General features: G+C 40.4%; 1 protein-coding gene across 4 annotated transcripts in view; it reads right to left on the bottom strand.

The window, feature by feature from the left end:
• Positions 1-20743, bottom strand: part of TAF2 (TATA-box binding protein associated factor 2) — a 90455-nt gene that overhangs the window by 10393 nt on the left and 59319 nt on the right. For 3 of the 4 annotated variants that reach the window (XM_025207817.1, XM_025207815.1, XM_025207818.1), the window contains 5 exons: positions 16389-16458; positions 14128-14237; positions 10208-10434; positions 6511-6663; positions 6012-6117 (listed from right to left, as the gene is read on the bottom strand). In XM_025207817.1, coding sequence (XP_025063602.1) covers positions 6012-6117; positions 6511-6663; positions 10208-10434; positions 14128-14237; positions 16389-16458 — 666 coding nt within the window. Of the gene's footprint in view, positions 1-6011; positions 6118-6510; positions 6664-7470; positions 7684-10207; positions 10435-14127; positions 14238-16388; positions 16459-20743 lie in introns of those variants that run through there. The other variant, XR_003094810.1, reaches the window with a different exon arrangement.

Here is a 20743-nt window from a genome sequence, read left to right as displayed (position 1 = left end):
CACATCTTTTTCCCCTCTGCCCGCTGCAGCTGCCCAGAGCCCGGGCTGGCTACAAACAGCTGCACCGGGCTCACCACCTCCATGCCAGGAGTGGGGGGGAGACTGGGGCTGCGCTGCCTCAGGCCCCGCCCCCACCGCCTGCTCGCGCCGGTGCGGAGCTCATGTGGGAGCCCGGCACAGTTGTTTGGAGCCTCTCGGCTGCAGCCGGCCCTTGCTCAGGGTAGCTGCTGCCAGACAGGATCCTGGGCTGCTCCCAGCAGGCAGCTGGGATGCTGCAAGCCCTGCTGGGAGCCACCCAGGCTCCAGCAGCTAGAGCCCAGGCTGTGGGGCAGGGGCAGCAGGGCTGGGGGGCAGGGGCACAAGTAGGGCATCCTGCCATGTACCCCTTGCCCTCATTTTGTTTTTTTGCCATGCCGGCACTCCGGCACCTTCCAAGGTAGGCATTGTGGTGTTTTTTGGCACTCCGGCCAAAAAACGTTGCCTACCCCTGTTCTAAATAGTCCCTAACCATCCTGCTTTCACCCCACAGCTAGGGGCACTCTGACCCGTCTGCCCTGCACCAGGACGGATAAAATAGATATTCATCAAATACCATATTTTCTCTCATATAGTGTGCCCTTGAATATAATATGCACCTTGTTTTTAAAAGGCAGAATTAAGGGAAAAAAAGATTTTCCAAAGTTATGACTGAACAGAGCAGGGACAATCCTAATCTTCAGCTCACTCAGCCTCCCTTTTCCTGCTTAACTAAAGCTGAAAACCTAACTGCTCGTGAAGTCGGGTTTCCATGGGTCACTATTGTTTTGAAAAAATTAAAGAGCTTTTGGGGCTGTGAAACAGGAGACACGAGGAGCAGTTAGAACAAAATTTCCCTAAGAAAGGTTAGCTTGATTAATGGAACATCAAGACTATTAAAAAGAAGAGATAATTGTTAACATCTCTGGAGTGAAGAGCAATGAGTTATTAAGTCAAATGACTCCCTCAGCTGTCTAAATGGTAATGCCACTGCTACTGTCCTGTGAAGAAAGAATCAAAGCAGGCCGATTTTTCCTAGATGGAAAATCAGCTTCCCCACTTAATACATACACCATTGGTTCTGGGGAACTGATTTTGGGAGGAAAGGTAGACATGCATAGTAATTCACTATGATACCACAATGATATGCCATCTATTACAAAACCTCAAATCTTAATAGGTGACATACTCTAGAAGTGAGGATTTTCCAGGTAAAACGTAATATCATGCACAGTGTGCAATTACATAATTTATATTAAAAACTAATGTGCTACAAACCACAGCATTTCCAACTGAAAAAGCTAAGCAAGAATACATCATTGTCAATATTATTTTCATATGCTGGCAGGTGATACTGTTCACTATAACAGCCAGTAATTTATTCACGGCTGAGTTAGCTTAGTTAGCTCAGCTGTAGAGACTTGTGTTGTGATCAATGCAGATCCCAGCTTGAATTCCTCCTGACAACCATAGTGTCAGTATACATTCAGATGTGTCATGGTTCTCACTACAGACTTGGATGTATTGTTTTAAAAACCACTGGTCAGATATTTTTCTTCTACACTTTGCTGTAATATTTGTTCCATTCAAAGGTTTACAAGTGTCAAATGCATTAACATTTCACAGTCTAACTGAAAACATCCCTCAGATGTCCTCTACAGCATCTGTGATAACCAAGAGTTAGGAGAAACATGCACAAATAGTCAAGGTCGCTAAATATAACCGAGTGCCCACGGTCAAGGTCGTCAAAGTTATTTAGGTGTCTAGATGGGCCTAATGCATCTACCAAATAGACTGCAGGTGGAACCCGCATGGACCAGTGTGGTTTACCCTGTGGGCAGTATGCAGTTCCATTTCTGATTACTCTGGAAAACAGCAAGGAAGTCAAGAGAACATTTAAAGTTTTTCCAGTAACCTAAATTCTGACTGTTTAGGGTATGCCTTTTCTAAACATAACTGCTGTAACTACTCAGTGGCCTTGTGGTCAGAAAAAAACTAATGTGTTACTAGTTACGTTAATCTTGTCACTCAACAGCAATATTCCTTGTATGCTTTCAGAGTCTCATACCGGGTTGATTTATTTTGTTATTTTCACTTTTGCTGGCATTTCAGAAAAAACACAACCAAGCAAGTGAACTGGATACTGTTCTGGCTAGCACATTACAGAAGATTGCTAGTCAAAATTCTAATTACAAATCTTTATTAGTGATTACATGAGAGTCGGAAAAAAGCACAATTTAACTGACATATATGAAGTCAAATATGCAGTCAGTTAGGGTAAAAAAAATCTCACTTGTAAACTGAGTAAAACTGTCTGGAATCATTGAGACATATAGAATCATGATTATGATTTTACTCTATATATAGTTTCATAGTAGCTATAGTAGGAGGGACCTGAACACAGCATCTACCTGACCCCCTGCCACAGGCAGGAATGAATGCTGGGCTCATAAGACCCCAGACAGGTGACCGTCCAACCTCCACTTGAATTTGCCCAAGGTAGGGGCGAGGACCACTTCCCTGGGAAGTTGGTTCCAGATTTTGGCCACCCTAACTGTAAAATATTGCCTTCTAATCTCTATCCTAAACCTATTCTCCATCATCTTATTACCATTGTTCCTCGTCACCCCAGGTGGTGCTGGGGAGAAAAGGGCTCTACCCATTTGCTGCTGATCTCCCCTGAGGAGTTCGTAGGCAGCCACCAGGTCCCCCCCTCAGCCTCCTCTCGCTGAGGCTGAACAGGTTCAGGTCCTTCAGTCTCTCCTCGTAGGGCCTGTCCTGTTGCCCTTTCACCAACCTGGTGGCCCTCCTCTGAACCCTCTCCAGGCTGGCCACATCCCTTTTGAAGTGCGGCGCTCAGTACTGGACGCAGTACTCCAACTGCGGCCTGACCAAAGTCACATAGAGGGGGAGTATCACCTCTCTGGACCGGCTTGAGATGCATCTTTGGATACATGACAAGGTATGGCTGGCCTTGCCGGCTGCTATCTGGCATTGGCGGCTCATGCTCATCTTGGAGTCAATAATGACTCCGAGATCCCTTTCCGCCTCTGTGCTTTCAAGAGGGGAACTCCCCAGCCTGTATGTATGCTGTGGATTCCTTCTCCCAAGGTGCAGCACTTTGCATTTGTCTACATATATATAAAACAAATTTAAGATGTAGCTATACACTAAAATAAGAAGAGCAGAATATTGAAGTAAATACAGAATTATCTTTTAAATTTGTCTTATATAAAAAGCTAATCCAATTGAAAGAACTACCTGATATAACGGACATAACACAACCCATTCCATCAAATTCACATGTGCAGTGCACTACAGGAACTACTTACAGACTTGAAGGTAATACAAAAGCTGGTCTATACATTAAGCAGAGTATAAAATCTGATCCTGATATTCTTTTGATCTTTTTAAGACTGGAGGTGGAACTACCACCATTTTTGATTATTTATTAGCAAATAAAAATCAGTTTTCCATATTAGAAATATGATCTAACATGACTTCAGAGCCTCAAAAGAGGTGGAGCTGTAGTTAACATACCAACATTATGTGCAAAAAGATTTCACGTGCTTGAATATTTTTTTATTCTAATTAGTTTTTTGCAAAATGTTTAGAGCTCTTTCTTTGATTTGTACAATATAAAGAAATTATATAAATGAGACATTTAAAAACTGTTTTTCCTAAATGAAGGATTCTAAAAGATAGCATTATTACAGATCTTAAAATTGAAATCTTATTTATTCACAGAATAAGCAGCTATACTACAAGGCTCTCTATTATTCTCATGGCAGGTTTCAACCCTGACCTCTTAGGATCAACTTTATGGGTGAAAAGGTAAAGTAGAAAGCTTGTAAAACATGAACATAACAGAGGAAATACAATTTTCCTTGTTTTCTAAGAGCCACAATAATATGAAACAATGTTTGAGGTCAGTTTATTATCCTACAGAAAAAAAATCAATTGAAGCAGCATGCTGAGTATCACAAACAGATATGGCAGCATTCAGAGCCAACATGAACTTCCTCTCTCAAACTTGCTACTTGCAAAGCTAAAATTGTGTGGCTAATTCCCTAATGTTTCAGAGGGGCTGGTATAAGTACAGCCCATGACTGTGAGAAGAGAGGCCGTGTATGTATGGACTGGAGGTTGAAGAACTGATATGGACATTACATCTCATATCTTAAGGTGCTCTGTATTAGCATGTCTATCAAAAGCCACTGTAGCATCATCAAGAACTGAAGTATACTTCCTCTGTCAAATAGCAACAGCTCTGTAATAGCTCTGACCCCAAATCTCAAATATCTCAATTCCAACCCTCAATTATATGTCTTTAGTCTTTCCTCATTTGCTTATTATTTGAGATATTTTCATGAAAAACTCTTAGCAAGCATCAAGTTAACTGCTCCTGTTGCTTATTTCTGACCCAAAATTTCATATTTCTGTTTGTAATCAAATGAGGTCCAAAAGAAAAAGATGAAGTATTAGAAATAAAATATTTTTTTAATTAAATTGTCCCTAACAGTGTAAAGCAAAGGAAGAAAAAACAAGAAAAATGTCATGAACACCAAACTATCTCAAAACAGTGTTTTTCAAAGACTTTATTTTTTAAAGTGAGTTCTGAGTAGTGTCAAAGGAAAAAATATCTGTCCTTCTGAGTGACTAAGATGAAGTGTTTTTCAATTATGCTGAATGCTTATAGCAAGGGTAAAGGGGTCATTCAGCACATAAGTGAATTGCAAAGTAGCTTCTATGTTGTAGGTCTATAGAAATAGCAGCCAAATGGCCCAAACCCACTCTGATTCAGAATTCACCCATTCTGAACCCCCAGTGCGCACTTAATACAGAACAGCACTTGAAAATGGAGCTGGCTGATAGAGTCCCATAAGTCCTATTTGTAAAGAATTTTGGCACACTTTTGCAATGTTTCTTGTTTATGACTTTATATCCCATAAAGTGTGTCAGACTAATAAAGCAACTTTGCAAAACGTTGCATAAGAGTTATAAATACTAACTCTCAATGGACCAGCTTCATACTCTTATGCATTTCTGTGGAAGCTGACATTACCTAGCATGCACCATGCTTTCCATTACAGCAGTAGGGGAGATGGCTGGCCATGACACTGAGACCTTAAACCGCCCCTAAAAAAGCTAAGTTTAGACTCACTTGCATGCTACCATCCCCTCCAATCTTCAACTAGTGCACTTAACAGATTTTCTTAAGATACTTAAATATTTGCCAACCAACTTTAAGGCAGAGTTTACCATCAAAGCAGAATAAAAATCCTGGAACTGACAGAAAAATTGGAGAAACTAAATATTGATTATTACTGGATTTCTCTATTCATGCTAGAGAAGGAAAGATAAAAACAGAAAAGTCCAGCAAATGTACATTATTACTTAGAATTTTAAGAAACATTTGATTAGGAAATAATAGTTCAGAGAGAAAAAGAAAACTTCGCAAAGACTATTAAATCACTGCCTTGAGAGCAAGAAATATATAGGTAGCTTCCATGAACGGAAGTTTTTAAGGGCTGACACCCTCTATAAGCACCTCAGTTCAGTCTTTATTAATGAAGTTAATCTAGCTATAAAGAATTTAGATCAGTCACTGAATAGGGTCCATTACTACTTTCAGTGTTTACTTCTATATGGGGGGGGGTTGTTTTCTTTTTTTAAACAAATTATTAAGTTCCAGATTTATTTATTTTTTTTGCTTCATTTGACTAGAATATTCCAGTTGGGTTTTCTGCTTTCATGTCACGTTTGACTTACTGAGAAACACCCTAGATATACAACATGTATACTGGACTACACACTTATATGCATAATTATGAATCCTGGTCTGTATATAAGACTCATAGACCCCATTGAGTACTTGCTTTTCATTAGTTAACACCTAAGCACTTACTAATGCTGCATTTGGTGAACAAGCTAAAGAACAATACACCTGCAATATTTGAAAAATTACACTGTAATTTGCCAATAAATTATCATACCTGGTGTTGATGGTCTCTCCAGCATGTTCAAATGATGGTAAATAAAAGCTTGACTATCGTGAACAGTGTCCATATCAACTTCTTCCTCTTCCTGGGAGTTTGAGAACTAAAACAGAATTAAAAAATATACAATAAGGGAATATTAATAGTTAATTCAATTAGCACTAAAAAGATCCGATTTTTCTAGAGGAAGGAGGTAAACTTTAGCATTGAAAATTAGTAGAAGTTAAGGAAATATAATTTAAAAGGGTCAGTATCCTTCCTTTTTTTTAGCTTACTGTGAAACAGCATTGGCATGAACATTAAAACATTAATTATCAGCTTTACTCTCTGCCAGGCAATAAGGAATCTGATGGGAAATGTTCTGCTTACCTTGGCAAAAACCACATACACACACGATGCCTTTGGTTGGGATACATCTGTTAAAAACTTAACAAAAGCCAGTACTTTCATACTAACCACTCTATGAACAGAGAAAAATCAATTTCCATTTTCTTACTCTGATTTTGAGTTTGACTTTACTGTCTTCATTCTTCTCTAGTATTTGCCCCGGTTCCAGCGGGGATCCAAGTGGCATATCAGCCTTTCTTTTCACCCCCTGCTGATGGCTAGAAATACTGGTTGCTGTTTCCTTAATAGGATGATCATCCTCCTAAAGCAGCATTTAAAGATGAAAATTAGAGGATAGCAAAAGCATATTTATGTGTAAAAGCAACAAAATGGCTGAAAGCTCTTGAGTGGGTGATTTGAACAAAGTTTTCCCTGTGATTCTAGAAAAAAGTATCTCTTAAAACCCTATATGGAGATGTGCCAAACTCTTTGAAAAACACACGTTTCTCTTTACTCCCATCCCTACTCCCTCTGCATATCTAGCATTGGCCTGTCTTCTGTCCCTTCACACAATCATGGTACTGTTGGTGTGGAAGGAATATTTACTGCTTCTGAAAAGCCTTTCTATATATCTTGGCCTCACAGAGCCTCATCAGTCCAAAATAAGTTGAATATTGTGATAGCTTCTGACCTAAATAAGGAATTAAGGTAATTCACCGTAACGATTTAAATTTATTCAACAAATAAATGTTAGCTTTTAAAGGCCATAATCATTAGTTTTCCTGGAATATTCTCTTGGAAATCAGTCACATTTCTTTAAAAGAGGGAGAGTTACCCTATTATTAAGAATCTAAGCAAAAGAGTGTAAGAGCTTTAAAATAAAACTGCATTACCTACATGATTTCTAAAGTAAAAAAGTACAGACAGATATACATGACAAAATAAACCTCATCTTCTATTAAAGCCTAAAGTCTTAGAAGTAGTCTTTTATTTAAAACACTAAAACTAACTACTACTGTATTGAGCAGCTGTGTCACTGCTAAATCAAGGGTGCCCCACACCAGTAAAATGGCTATAATTTCACATTCTCCAGAATTAATTATTCCACATTAAGAGCCATGCAATTTACCTCCTCCTACAGCAGATTCCAGCATTGTAAGAACTTAACAGGACATTAAGTTTCAGCTAACTGTTTTCAGAGCATGTATCCTGCTACAGAGCCAGTCAAATCAACCTGAGCATGCTCTAGCACCAGGTCTCGATTCTTTTTTATGTCCAAAACCCGTTTCATCCTTACTTGGATATTTCACTTCATGCTCTATTATTAAGTCTAACATTCAATCTGCAAAATGATTTGGAATAAAGTGTGTGAGAGATGCTAGTCAACTTCTGTACCATTTATAGTTCAAAAGGAGAACTAGTTCCAGGGATGAATTTAGTTTGGATGGGTTTAGCTAAATGGGCAAGAAAAGGATGGGATGAAAGGACTGAAGCCAGGGTCAAGACAGTACAGTGAAAATGGCACTAAATACCTGCAAAGAAAACATATCCTGCTGATTTGATTCCTAATGGTTGAATTCAGGGAAACTAATGCAGTCCACTAAATATACATTTTCTGCAAGTAAATAGGATTTCATCAAAAACTCCTACATATTTCCCAACCAAATAGAAACAACTTACAGTGCACAGGACAATGGCTAAACTGAGAAAAGGACAACTCTGATGATTACCACAAAATACAAACATGGATTTTTGAATGCAGGTATGTGTGACATTCTTACTGAGCACACAATCTGAACACAACTGCACACCAAAGATTAGGAGTGCATTAAAGATTGTGATTAATTTTTTTATTACAGATTGTTTGGTCAGTGTTTCCAAATACTTTGAACTTAAGAACTCTTTACTCATAAGTATATTACCTATATACTTCAGAGAAAGTAAAAGAAAAAGTTCCCAATTGAAAGAACGCAGTGTGATTGTACACACAAACAAATTACCTTCTGCTAAGTTATGTTTTTTATCCCCTAGAACTTAACATATTGACTCAAATCTGAGATGAGAAGCCGCCCCCCCCTCCCCCCACATGAGGTGGAAAAACCTAGTCTTAGATTCAAGTACCAGCTTGGGGCAGGCAGTGGTTCAGCTCTGACTTTGGAACTACTCTCAGGGCTGAAGCCAGAACTGAGAGGTTGCCTGCCCCAGACCAGGATGGCTCATTTGACAAGGGAGAGCCATGCAGCTGGGAGAACACAGGGGAGACTAAGGTGTGGTGGTAGAGAATCTGCAGTCTTTCCCCACAACACCTTGCCTGTGCCTGCCCCCCCATGCCCTGCTCTCCTCCCCTGCAGTTGCTCCCTTCTGCTCCAGCTCTGGTCCCTGCAGCCCCAACCTGGCTCAATTGCGAACTATCATCTTTTCTCTGGCTGGGCTAGAGCTGGGCCTGGGCCGAGACAGGGGCTGTGGGGGCGAGGTTGGGCAGCAGGCAGAGGGGGTGGGGAGGCAGACTGCAGTGGGGAGCAGGGGCAGGGGGGGCATAGCAGGAAGCAAGCATTAGGTAGGAACAGGCAGTTGTTGGAGAACAAGGTACAGGCAAGCAAGGAGTGGGGGTCTGGCCCTTCACCTCCTGCCACTGCTTTTCCTGACAGCAGTGGGTTGGGGGTGAATTTAAGATGACTTTCTACTAATAAGATTTTATACATGGAAAATTATAAATCTAAATTATTGGGGGGGGGGTCTTAAATTCAAAATCACCTTGGATTCAGGTATATACGGTATTATTAAACACCCTCTGTTAATTGCTATTAAAAACAATGATAAGTCTAAATTATTTCTTCATTCTCTATTAATGTTGATCCCCTCCCCCACTCCCTAATTACATTTGTTCAAGCACAAGCAGACAAGGGGAAGATTTTTTTAAATTAAAAAATATGACTTTGAGAACCTATATCCACCTAGGCCTAGTAATAATGTAATTCTTTACATTATTGGGAAAAGAAGCTTTCATCTTGGCAATGGAAACATGCTTGCAGTGGTGTAACAGTGCGGGGGAAGGGCCCAAGTGCTGCCTAAGGGGATGAGTGCAGAATGGAGCTAGAGGGGCACCTCACCCTCCTGTTCCCATCCCACTCCTCTCATCTTCTTTGTGGACACTCAAGCAGCTGGGAAGGCAGATGAGGAGCAATGATGCAGTGCCCTGAGCAGGAGGCACACAGTGCAGGTGCAGCTGTTAGAGGTTTCCTGCTGCAAGGGAGATGCTGCCTCCTCTTTTTTGTCACTGAAAATCAGTCTTTAAATGACTGCTCAATGCATGTGTTAGCAGCAAAAAGGGAAGTGACATCACCCCCACATCACCAAACCTCTGGGTGCTGCTCCTGCACTGTGTAGCACTATTGCATGGTGCATGGATCTGGGCAGTTACACCCCTCAGTTTTAGCCCTCAGGGTTTATATCAGATTTCTGGAAACTCATATAGCTTTTTTAGACTTGATTCTGGGTAGTGCCCCCTGTAGCAAATCTAATGCCATCAAAAATCTTTACATCACAGCATCAAGTATTACCCCTTGTGATGTTTACTTTTTGCAAGTTACATAAAAGAAGTGAGATTTTACTAAGAATCCACATGAAAAGAATATATTAAATTCTGGGACAAACATGAAGATCATTTCTTGCACTAGAAAAAAAGGCAGAGAGGTGAGAAACAGCCGTAGGGGCCTCTACAAATATAACAGACAATGCCATCACAGAATAAAACGGTCATGATTAAATATGCTAAAAGACAAGAAATTTGAAATCAATATACAATACAATGGGCCAGAAGAATGATTCAGAGGAGGGTGAGATGTACGTGGGCAGATGGTGCTTACAGTGCTCTGAAACCCCATCGACTGTCCATTGTTAGCACTGATGACAGGTTCCTGATTGTTTGCCACTGATTCAGGAATGATGGTTGGATTAAGTACAGCTTTCTTTTCTTTCAGATTAAGGACCAGTCCAAGCTCTGGTAATGGCAAACAGGAAGGTCTACTAAGGCCAAAAAGGGTGAAGTACAGGTCTACAGCACCACATCGTAACCTCCAGTCATGTGAAGTACCTGAAAATAAAGGGAATATATTCAACATGCAGAAATATTCTACCAAAAAAGAGTTGTCAAAGTAAACTACAGTCAATTAAGCCATTAGTTTTTCTAGCTATAAAACTGCATATTGTTCTCATCCTTCCTCCTTTTTGTTGATTGTTATTCTCTTCTGTTGTATGTTCTTTTTTAATAAAGAGTGTAAAATGGTTGGGGAAGAAACCATATCTTTCAATGCATTTATACAATGTTTAGCACAATAGGGCCCAATCTCACCGTGAAATGGCATCACTGGGTTTCATAGCAGAAATTGTCAAATAATACCAAATATTAACAAAAATAAATGCGATACTAATTTCCACTGACAACATTGATAACATCTTTGACTAAAATCTAAACTGAGATATTAAGTGGAATGCTACCTTTAACAAACCAGCCAGAAGGTATGAATTTGCCAAGAAGGGCTGGATTTAAAACTGGGTCGCATGAAAAAAAACCCACTGAGTGTTACCTTCCCAGACTACTCCCTGATCTATATGAACATACACACGAACACATGCTCATACAAATGAGCGGGCATGTGTGTAGGTTCACACTAATACATTATACATATACCATATTTACATGAATCCAAGATGAACCCCTAATCACCATGTGGGGAAAAAGTTCCTGATTTTAAATTTGTGTACAAAGCCAGTGGGGATGGGAAGGGAGGGAAGGGTTAGGGCCAGAAATCAGACTCACAGCAGCCTCCTGGGTCCTACCCTCTGCAGCTTCTGCCCTTGCCCTCTTCCCTGCCCCCACCTCTTACTATCAGGTACAGCTCAGCTCCAGCTAGGGCTGAATTCCCTCCCTCACACAGAGTACAGGGAAACTCCATCCTCTACCCAGCCAATCAGCAGAGCTGTCGCTGATGCATGGCCTGGCAAGGGCTGTGCTTTCACATGCTATGCTCTGTGAGCAGCAGGGAACACAGTCCAAGCAGTGTCTAACAGTAAGAGGTGTTGGGAGGCAGAAACTGTGGGGAGCGGTTGAGGGAAGGGGCATAGACTGTGAGGAGCTAAGGCGGGGAGGGGGGAAGCAGGATGAAGAAATGAAGAAGGCAGAGAGCAATGGCCCCAGCCACCGCTTTCTCTGCTGTAGCCATGGGGGAGGACAAGTTTAAGACAACCCTCCAATAATCAGATTCTATACCTGGAAAATTATAACAAATTTAGAAGTTTTCCATATACCGAATCTAATTATTGGGGGTTATCATAAATGTGAGTAAATACAGTATTTACAGATACTGTATACAGTATACAGATATGTATACAGTATACATCTAGCCCAACCTATACCCATGAAAGAAGCTTAACATTTTTTACCAAACCAGACTATATCCTGAGCCACTCATTTTTATCCCATAGCACCAACAAAACTTGGTGATTCGTTTTGCTATACAGACCATCCTAATTTTAAAACCTGATGTTTCTACTTCACCGTACCTTGTCTCCTGCACAGCATTTTTTGCATTATATGACAATCATCTTTCCCTTATTACAAGTCTACATGTACTTTTTAAAATGACATGCGTCTGTTCAGCCCAGGGAAAAGGGGTCTGAAATGCAACCTTTCATTCCTACATTCCCCACACAAGAACAGAAGATGCCAGTACCCCCCCAGACCCAGGAGGCACAAGTCGCTGAGCTGGGGGTGGGGGCAGGGTCCCCCTGCACTCCGCAGCAGACCTGGAAGTGGACTGCAAGTACTTCTGGGTCTACCACCGAGCGCACTGGGGCCCCCCTGCGCTCCTGTATAACGCTCCATCTGCCCCACCATCTCAGTGATCACGAGCCACCTGGTACTCTGAGGTATATAGAAAAAAATTTAAAGCTACATCTATGTCCGAAGCAGTGAATCTCGCCAAATCGATTCAGAGAGTTTAAAAGGGTCTTCCAATTCGATTCGGATTCAGAGATTCGGCCACCAAATTGGGTTGAATCTCCGCCAAATCGAATCAGCAATCGAAGCTTCACACAGCCCTAACAGTTAGTTAAGTCTATAGCTAGAAACTCTGGTATCTGCCTATGCTATACCCTACTTAGGAAATTTATTTAGACAGTCAACTTATAAACTGAAGAAGAAAAAAAAAAAGTGTTCTCCTGAATTAAAAAACACTAAACTACAAATATGCTTTGTGATATTAAAAGGTCAGTATAGTTTACATCACAGAATTTACCCAACTATTTTGGTTAGATAAACTTCTGAGAAAATAATGCTGATTTTCCATTTGCAACTGTCCCTTCTTTACATAGCAGGACGGCAGATTTGTTAAGTTTAAATACCTACTAGTTGATGAACATCTGAACCACTGTAAATCCATACTATCACTGCACTCTTAGGAACTCTAAACAATATTAGTTTTCTGTATGTCAAAAATCCAAATAATTAAACACAAAGGATTCAAGGGAGGTGCTGGGGAGGAACCATTAGGTTCTTATTTTAAGTTTTAAATGTAAAAAAATCAATTTTAGAACCACACCGCCTTAAAAGAGGATGGATTACTAATTCATCTTGCTTTAACAAATATTTTTATTGGCATTCTATGACTTTACAATTAGCCCTTACAAAATATAAAATTAGAGTAGAACGCCATCGTAATGCGCACAGATTTAAGTGCTTAAACCCCCCAGAAATCATGATGATAACATATATGTTATTTAGAAATGGCAAAAAGGGGTAATGGGTATAAGTAATACAGAACACGTGCTCTTCTTTTGAGAAAAAGGGAACACAAATTCTCTGGTGGGAACATCAGAATTGTTTATTTCCTGAATCTGACATTTGGCAAATTCTACACAACTGAACTACTAGTAGTCTTCCCACTTCAACCCCTAGAGTGTAGCTGTAAACTTTCAAACACTAAAAATAACAATGCAAAGAGAACAGTCAGCTCTCAATGACCGAAAAGACTATAAACACGTTTACATGTAATCTGCATAGCAAGATGCCAAATGTTAAAGCATAGTTTGCCAGCACTAGATAGAACTGCCTCACTAATGAACAACATGTTAATGGTAAGGATAAAAACCCTTCCCCCATTACAATTTTTACTAGTCAAACAAAGCAAAAGTAACTAAAAACTTACTAAAACTTACAAAAAGCAACTAACAGTAAATAAAAACAGTTCCATTATCCACAGAAATCCTAACATTTATTTTTCTCATTTTTATTCTCTTTTGTGGTACAACTAATAGAAGACCTTATTAATCTAATGAAAATTTGAGATATTTAAATAATTTGAATGCAAAAAATAAAGGATTCATTTAGAAGTTCTAAATAAGAATATTACACCCAGGAGAACCAATTTCATAATAGAAAAACAACAATATGAAAAATAGCAGTATAAGATGAAACTAGGTGCCACCTCTGTGTTTTACAACATTTGACAAAACTTTTTCTCTGAAGACTTGTAAAAAAGAATCCTATCACATTGCTATCCATGCCAGATGTGCACTGCCACAACCAAATAAATCACAAAGGATGGAGAGAAACAGGAAGCTGAAAAAAACCTTATATTTTGGGGTTGCCCTACATTCATGTGCATGGAAAGACTAATTTTTAAGTTTCTAACAAGAAAATCTAAAGAAGAAAGCTCACTTAATTACTTTAAAGAGATCCATTGGAATATTATCCTTTTTTTATTTTTAAATAGAGAAGACACTCAACCTGAATTCATAAGTTTCCAAAGCTGATCTACTAAGGCTTCATTGCACAAGGGAGACTCCATATTCTTCGTAAATGGTGGATTCTTTGTCAACATTTCCAAAATCTTATGCCTAAAGGAGAAATGAAAGGTTTTTTAAATTAAAATGAATTGCACCGTTTTTAAGCCTCTTTAGAACACTACAGTTTTTACTACCTTGCAGGCTTTCTTCTAAAAGTCTAAAATTTGTGAGCTTCTCTTTATTCCTTTCAGGTCTGTCTTTGTTTATAGATGTATACACATTCACTTCTTGTGCCTAACTTTTAAAATGTATATGGACATTCACTCTTCCAGGAGAAACTTTGCTGGGAATGATTCAACCCCGATTGTTTTCAGGTTGTTTTTTCCTGGACTAAGTACAGACAGTCAAAAAGTCTGAGGCTGAACCAATTCAATCTTTGTAGGTGAGTCTGAGCTGCTTAGATTGAACCAATAAGCAAGTGAACAGACATACACTTTTAATTCCAGAAATGCAGCCACATGCCTGCAGCAGCCCAGGCCAGAAGCCAGGAGTGCTAGAGCATGCCTCCCTGATCAGCTGGAGCAGACAGCTTGAGCCAAAGCTATCCCACCCACCCTGTGAAGGGGGTTTGTAGAGGAGGTGTAAAGCATCCTGGGATGCTGGGAGACAGAGTTAATTTGAATCTGGAGGGGATCTGGGTCAGAAGTTCAAAAAACTGATTTAGCCTAAATCAGTTAAGTCTGATGCTTCATCCATCCAGGTTTATCTTCAACTGGTTTCAGCCATTTGGAAAGCAGTTTATACGCACTGAACTTCTGTTGTGTTACAGATTTGAACTATACCAGTTTGTGTGTAATTTCTGACCCTAACCCTGGAGTGGCCATTTCTTTTGGGGCCAAAAAACCTGAACATCTGTATAGTTATGTTTCTCTTGGGAGAGCAGCAACTCTTCCAGGAGAAACTAAATGCCTATACACAATGTGTCCAGGATGGCTATTCGTAGGTTTTCACAAGGACAAGAAGTTATGGTAAGGGAATGATATGGCAAGTTCCAGTAAACATTTAATTATTTTAAATTCTTTTAAAGGGAAACTGTCAAGTTGGAAATTATGCTACAGTCTGAAAATGTTATACCGATGCATGCAATGCCTCTGAGTCACTACGATAGAATGTAGTAGGCAAAAAAAATAAATAAATAAATAAATAAAAGATTCAAAACAATTTGGGAACAGAAACTTTCACTACTGTCCCTCTGCACTTACTTACTTATTGGTCTTTACAACATGAGAACAGAAAAAAACCTAAGTGTTTTAAGGACTTATTTTTTTAAATGTGAAACATAACATGAAAAGCATGATGCATTTGAAATGGGATTTTTAAAAATTATAAATGAGAACTGACCATACCTCAAGATCATTTGCTTCCTCAACTGAAGCTGTCAATTACTTAACCTCAAATAGTAAATCATTTCCTTCAGATCATACATTCCCAGAACAAATTCATAACTATTTGTACAAGACCAGTGAAATGTTGAAATGGAAGATATGAATATATATTCTTTTAGAGACAGACACATCAGTATTGGTCCCCCCAAAAAAGACATTAAGAGAAAAGTGATGAAGATTAACTCCAGTATTCAGAGGCTGTCACTACCTGTGCCAAAATATTTAGAGTCTCTCATTGGCTTGAGCAAAGTTGAAACAAAACAGGAAAAATTATCAATAAATCCACAACATTTTCACTTGTTATCCTTCCACCCCATCTACAGTCTAACAATTGTTTTACACTCCTTGGTGACCGAACATAATAATGTCCATTCTGTTCCAAGTGCTTTTTTAAAAGATACAAAAATCCTTTTGCTGTATGATACAGATCAATATGATATCTGGGTGCATTAACTTTATGTAGGAAAGTCTATCGATAGACATTTTAGACAGACAAAAAAGCAAAGACTTAAATTATTTAATCTGACAATGAAATGTGATTAATTTGTCTTCTTACATCATGAATGGATAAATAATTTAAAACACTTCAGTAAACATAAATTACTATACACACCAAAAAATTGATTAATAATTGAAAAACAAAGAAAAATTGAAACAAATGTACACAGAAATGTCCATAGAATTTTAAAGGAAAGAAAACAGATTTACTATCTAGTTAATATAGTTAGATAACCCATTGTAAAACATGCCCTAAGAACACTTGCATAGCAATTCTAATACTAGTGAAAAATGCTGACTTATTTATAGAGATACTAACCTTACGTAAGGCACAGGGTCATTCTGAACCATAGTAAGTAGCCACTGTAGTTCCTCATAGCTCCTATCAACTAGAAAGAAATTTTTTTAATGAACTGTTAATACCACCTAGAAATAACTGAAGGAAAAAGAAGAGAATACTCCAGAAATTATTTTATACATGCTATGCAGAAATGATCTGTAGCTGCAGGCATGACTGGAATATATCAAAATCAAACCAGCAGCTAGTGGATCAATTCACGCCTCTCCAAATGAAAACTTTAACAAGTGTATACAACAATTGATGAGGAACTGTTTGGACTGACTATTGTCCAAAAAGTTTGGGAATACTGGAATAAAAATAAATCCGTGTCTCTGCATATTACTGTTAGTGGTACATGTAAAGTTATCACTATCTAATTATTTAAAGGAACGCAAATTATTCAGTTTTCAATATTACCCATTCATAATTTTACACATTTTTAAAAGTGAATAAAACACAATAGTAGTCTAAAAAGGAAAATCTTGATATTAATCATACATTAAGTTTTGTGAGAGGTTACTCTAGCTAAAACCAACATTATAAAAATATAGTTGGTTGCTTTCATCTTAGTATGTTAAGTAGACAGTGGCTCCATTATTTTGAATTATAATATCGTTTAATTCAACATTCACTAGCTCTCTGCTCATAGCCTGAACACTCCACTTAAAAACTGTCTAAACTGGCATAGAGGATAAATGGAGCATTTCCATATGAAAACAGCTTTGTGGCCAAAAAAATAAATAAATCTTGCTTAATTGAAAGGTATCATTTTTTGTCTTACTATGAAAGAATAATACAGAAGCAAATTGATGAAATAATGCTATTTAACTTTAATATATTTATAAGAACGTCTCAGTCATTCCTTTGAAAAAAATAAAGCTAAGCAGCACGAATACAACGTTGCTGAGTACTTCAAATTGTAAACTTAAATTGCAAGACTGAGCATCACAGCAAGTTTTGCAAATACCCTTTTATTGTTAAGTGGACACTCTGGAAGATCCTGGGGTCAAAAAAACCAGCACTACAAAAAAGCAGGGCAGCACACATGGTGGCAGCACACACTGCCCAAAACTGGAGCCTGGCCAGCCAGAGACCCATTCCAGCTGCTGGCCAGGCTCCCTGCTGCTGGACTGCTACCACTGGGGTCCTGGGAGGTCCCCAGATAAGGCTGAAGGGGCCAGCCCAGGTGCTGGCCTCAGCCTCCCCTACCCCCACCCAGGGCAAATCTGCCGCGTACCAGACAGCACATGCATAGACATTCCCCGGGGAAAAGTGGCAGCAGCACCGCTGTATGCCACTGCAATTTGTTCCCAGGGAAATGCACTTGTTTGGATACACCCTCTGAAACCAGGTTTACATGGATGCTTTCAGGTAACAAAAAAAAAAAAAAAGGTCTACTCTATTTCCTAACACAAGTCTATTCTATTTCCTAAAGCCTCTTGTGATTGAAAGCTTTAAAGATCTCGGATGCTTTAACTTGCTGTTGAAATGTACATGGTGACTAAACACCAGCTTAGGGAGTAAGGACAAGTTTGGCCTTTGCTACAGTACATTTTTTGTTTTGTTTTGGTTTTTTTAAGACTTGTAAAAGAGGTAGAACCCCAGATCTCTGGCAAATGTAACAGTTAATAAGATTGTTTTTCCAAAGCAGGTGTCTCAAATGACAAGAATTTAAAAGTTTAGTAGTATGTCGATCTCGGCTTGACAAATTGAAGGCCTAAATTTCCCTCAGCTTTCATGAAACTAGATAATAAGGATGTAAATATAATTTTAAATGTTACCATTTAACCTCCTCTAATTATACTGGTTAAACCTATAACACATGTCCAGTCCTGGCTGTGGGGTGCAGAGCCCCAGGGCCAGTGCCTACACTGTCCCACCCGCTGCAGTAGGAGGGGCTACAGCTGCCTGCCTAGAGCAGCCCACCAGGAGGCTGTGCACAGACCCACAGACACAGCTGCTGCTGAGAGCTGCTCCCTGGGGCCTTTGACAGGGCAGGAGGGAAAGGGGCAATGGCAAGTCCCACCAGACAACGCACTCAGTGTGAAGTCATGGGCAGCAGCAGCCGGCAAGGGGCTTTTCCAGCCCACTGCAGCTGCAGGGGTGCTGGGAGAGAGAAGACTAGCTATGGATACTAGTCCCCCCTCACCCCTCCCCTCCTCCTTGCTCCTCCCTTCCTCCTGCCTGCCAGCCCAGCTGCCTTCTGGTTCCTGAGGCACCACACCGCTTCCCTTTCCTGCAGGACTGTGTTCCATGCTAAATATTAACCAGTAATGCATTACCGATATAAATATACTGATCATTTAAACATTTAACCTCTTACATCCCTAATAAATAATTAAGAATATTTGTTCAGCTGCATTGGTTTCTTCTTATGCACACGCAAGTGACTGTACAACTGAGTACTCAACAGGCCTAGCTATACTAAGTCAAATATAAACACCTACCAAATACAAACTAAAAAAAGTGAATCAGTGCTGGTCGTTTTTAAACATTTAGCTCAACTGTCCCAGTACTTACAAACTGACTTTTAAGATACGTTATTATATCTCAAAATATCCCTATTATTACCTTTCCTTTTCATGGGCTTGGGACAAGGCATTTACCAAAATCCACAGATTCACTGGAGTCTTAACAAGCCGCACCATGAGCATTTCTGCTATGGCCTAGACCTTGCAACCTCCAGGCTAGCTGTACTGTGTACCTTAGTGCCCCAGCTCCCTCCTATTATTATTAAACAACGAAAGTTTATAACTTCATCAGTTTTAAGAAGAGTGCTCTTTTGAAGATGCAGCGAGACAACCATATGCTGGTATCCCTGCCCCAAGAGTCCGTACAAAAAATAACAGACCCCAAAAAGACAGGCTTTTCTTGTTGTTGAAAACATGCAAACATCAGTCAACTTATCTTTCTGGATGAAGTTTTGCCTTCCTGTATGCACAGGATTAGGGTGGCTCTGGTGCTCTAAGGCAGTGGCTCTCAGCCTTTTTTATACTGAGACCCATTTGTCAAGATCGATGGCTTGTCCCAACTCGCACCCCCTGGCCCTGCCAGTGCCCAACCCACAGTCCCCTGCTCCCCCCCTCCCTGCTGGTGCCCCTCACACCCAAGCCATAGCTCCCAGGCATCGCTAGCACCCCCAACCCCCAAGACACAGGCCCCCTGGCCTTGCTGGCCCCTCCAACCCATAAGCCACAGGCCCCTGGCCCTGCTGGTGCCCCTCACTCCCAATATGCAGTCCCCTGCACCCCCCAGCCCTGTTGGAGGGGGTCCCCAGCTGCCCCCATCCCATTTGGGCCGGAGCATGAACAGCGAGTGTGGGCCCATGGGTGTATGGGCACTGCCCCATGCTGCCAGCCCAAGAACGCAGCTCCCTGCTAGGAACGACGCCCCTGCCCACCTCCTTCCCCCAGTGTAGGGCCAGGCGCCTTCTTCCCCAACTCTGGCACAGCCTCATGCCAGGTCATTGTGCCTAGTGCCAGCAGGCATGTACTCGCACACACCCCCTGACGCCCACAGCCCTCCAGAGAGCCCCCTGGACTTCCAATCCCCGCTCTCCATACTTACCTGCGCCCAGAGGCTGGGGCTTCTCCCATGACTTAGCCTCGCTTTATGCTGGCCACATCCGTCTGTGTGCGCACTCACATGCGCCCGCTGCTTCCAGCTACTCGAAGCAGCTGCTTGCAGGCTAAAACTGCCAGGCAGCAAGGGGAAACCTGTGCTTTCACAAGCTTTTCTGGGGACTTGCTCGCAACCCTTTCAAATATTCCTGTGACCCACTTTTGGGTCGTGACCCATCAGTTGAGAAACAGTGATCTAAGGGAAACTCCTCCAGTCCTACCCATCTAACAATCACTTGAAAAACTGTCTTACTAATTCAATCATTAGCTATAAATGTTACTGAACAAATATAAAAAAAATGATGAGAAAATATTTCCATTGGTTTGTCTTCTCACTTGGTGGGATGCATCAGTTGAGATTACAAGAAAAATGAATTAGTGAATGAGCTTTTCATTTGCCAACAGCCTTTCCATTATTAGTACTCCTCACTGAAGAGGAAAAGTAGTGGGAAGCATAAAAGAAACAGGAAGGGAAAGATGCACAGAAGAAAACAAGAAGCAGTTCTGAGTCTTCTCTGGGTATCGCTGGAAGGCACGCTGAACAGCGTCTGTGGATAATTGCAGATCTATTCTTAAATGTTTGGTGAACATGACTGACTGAAGACTAGAATGATATTCTGTGCATTTCTTCCACCAAAACCTCTCTGGCCTTTCTGCCAGGAGGTTCAGTCTTGGAGGTGGCCATAAATTCCCTCAGACACCAGGTCTCCTAAG

Source organism: Alligator sinensis, unplaced genomic scaffold (genome assembly GCF_000455745.1).
Source record: "Alligator sinensis unplaced genomic scaffold, ASM45574v1 scaffold895_3, whole genome shotgun sequence".
In the NCBI taxonomy this organism is placed as follows: Eukaryota; Metazoa; Chordata; order Crocodylia; family Alligatoridae; genus Alligator; species Alligator sinensis.
This window is presented reverse-complemented; position numbering and strand designations above follow the sequence as displayed.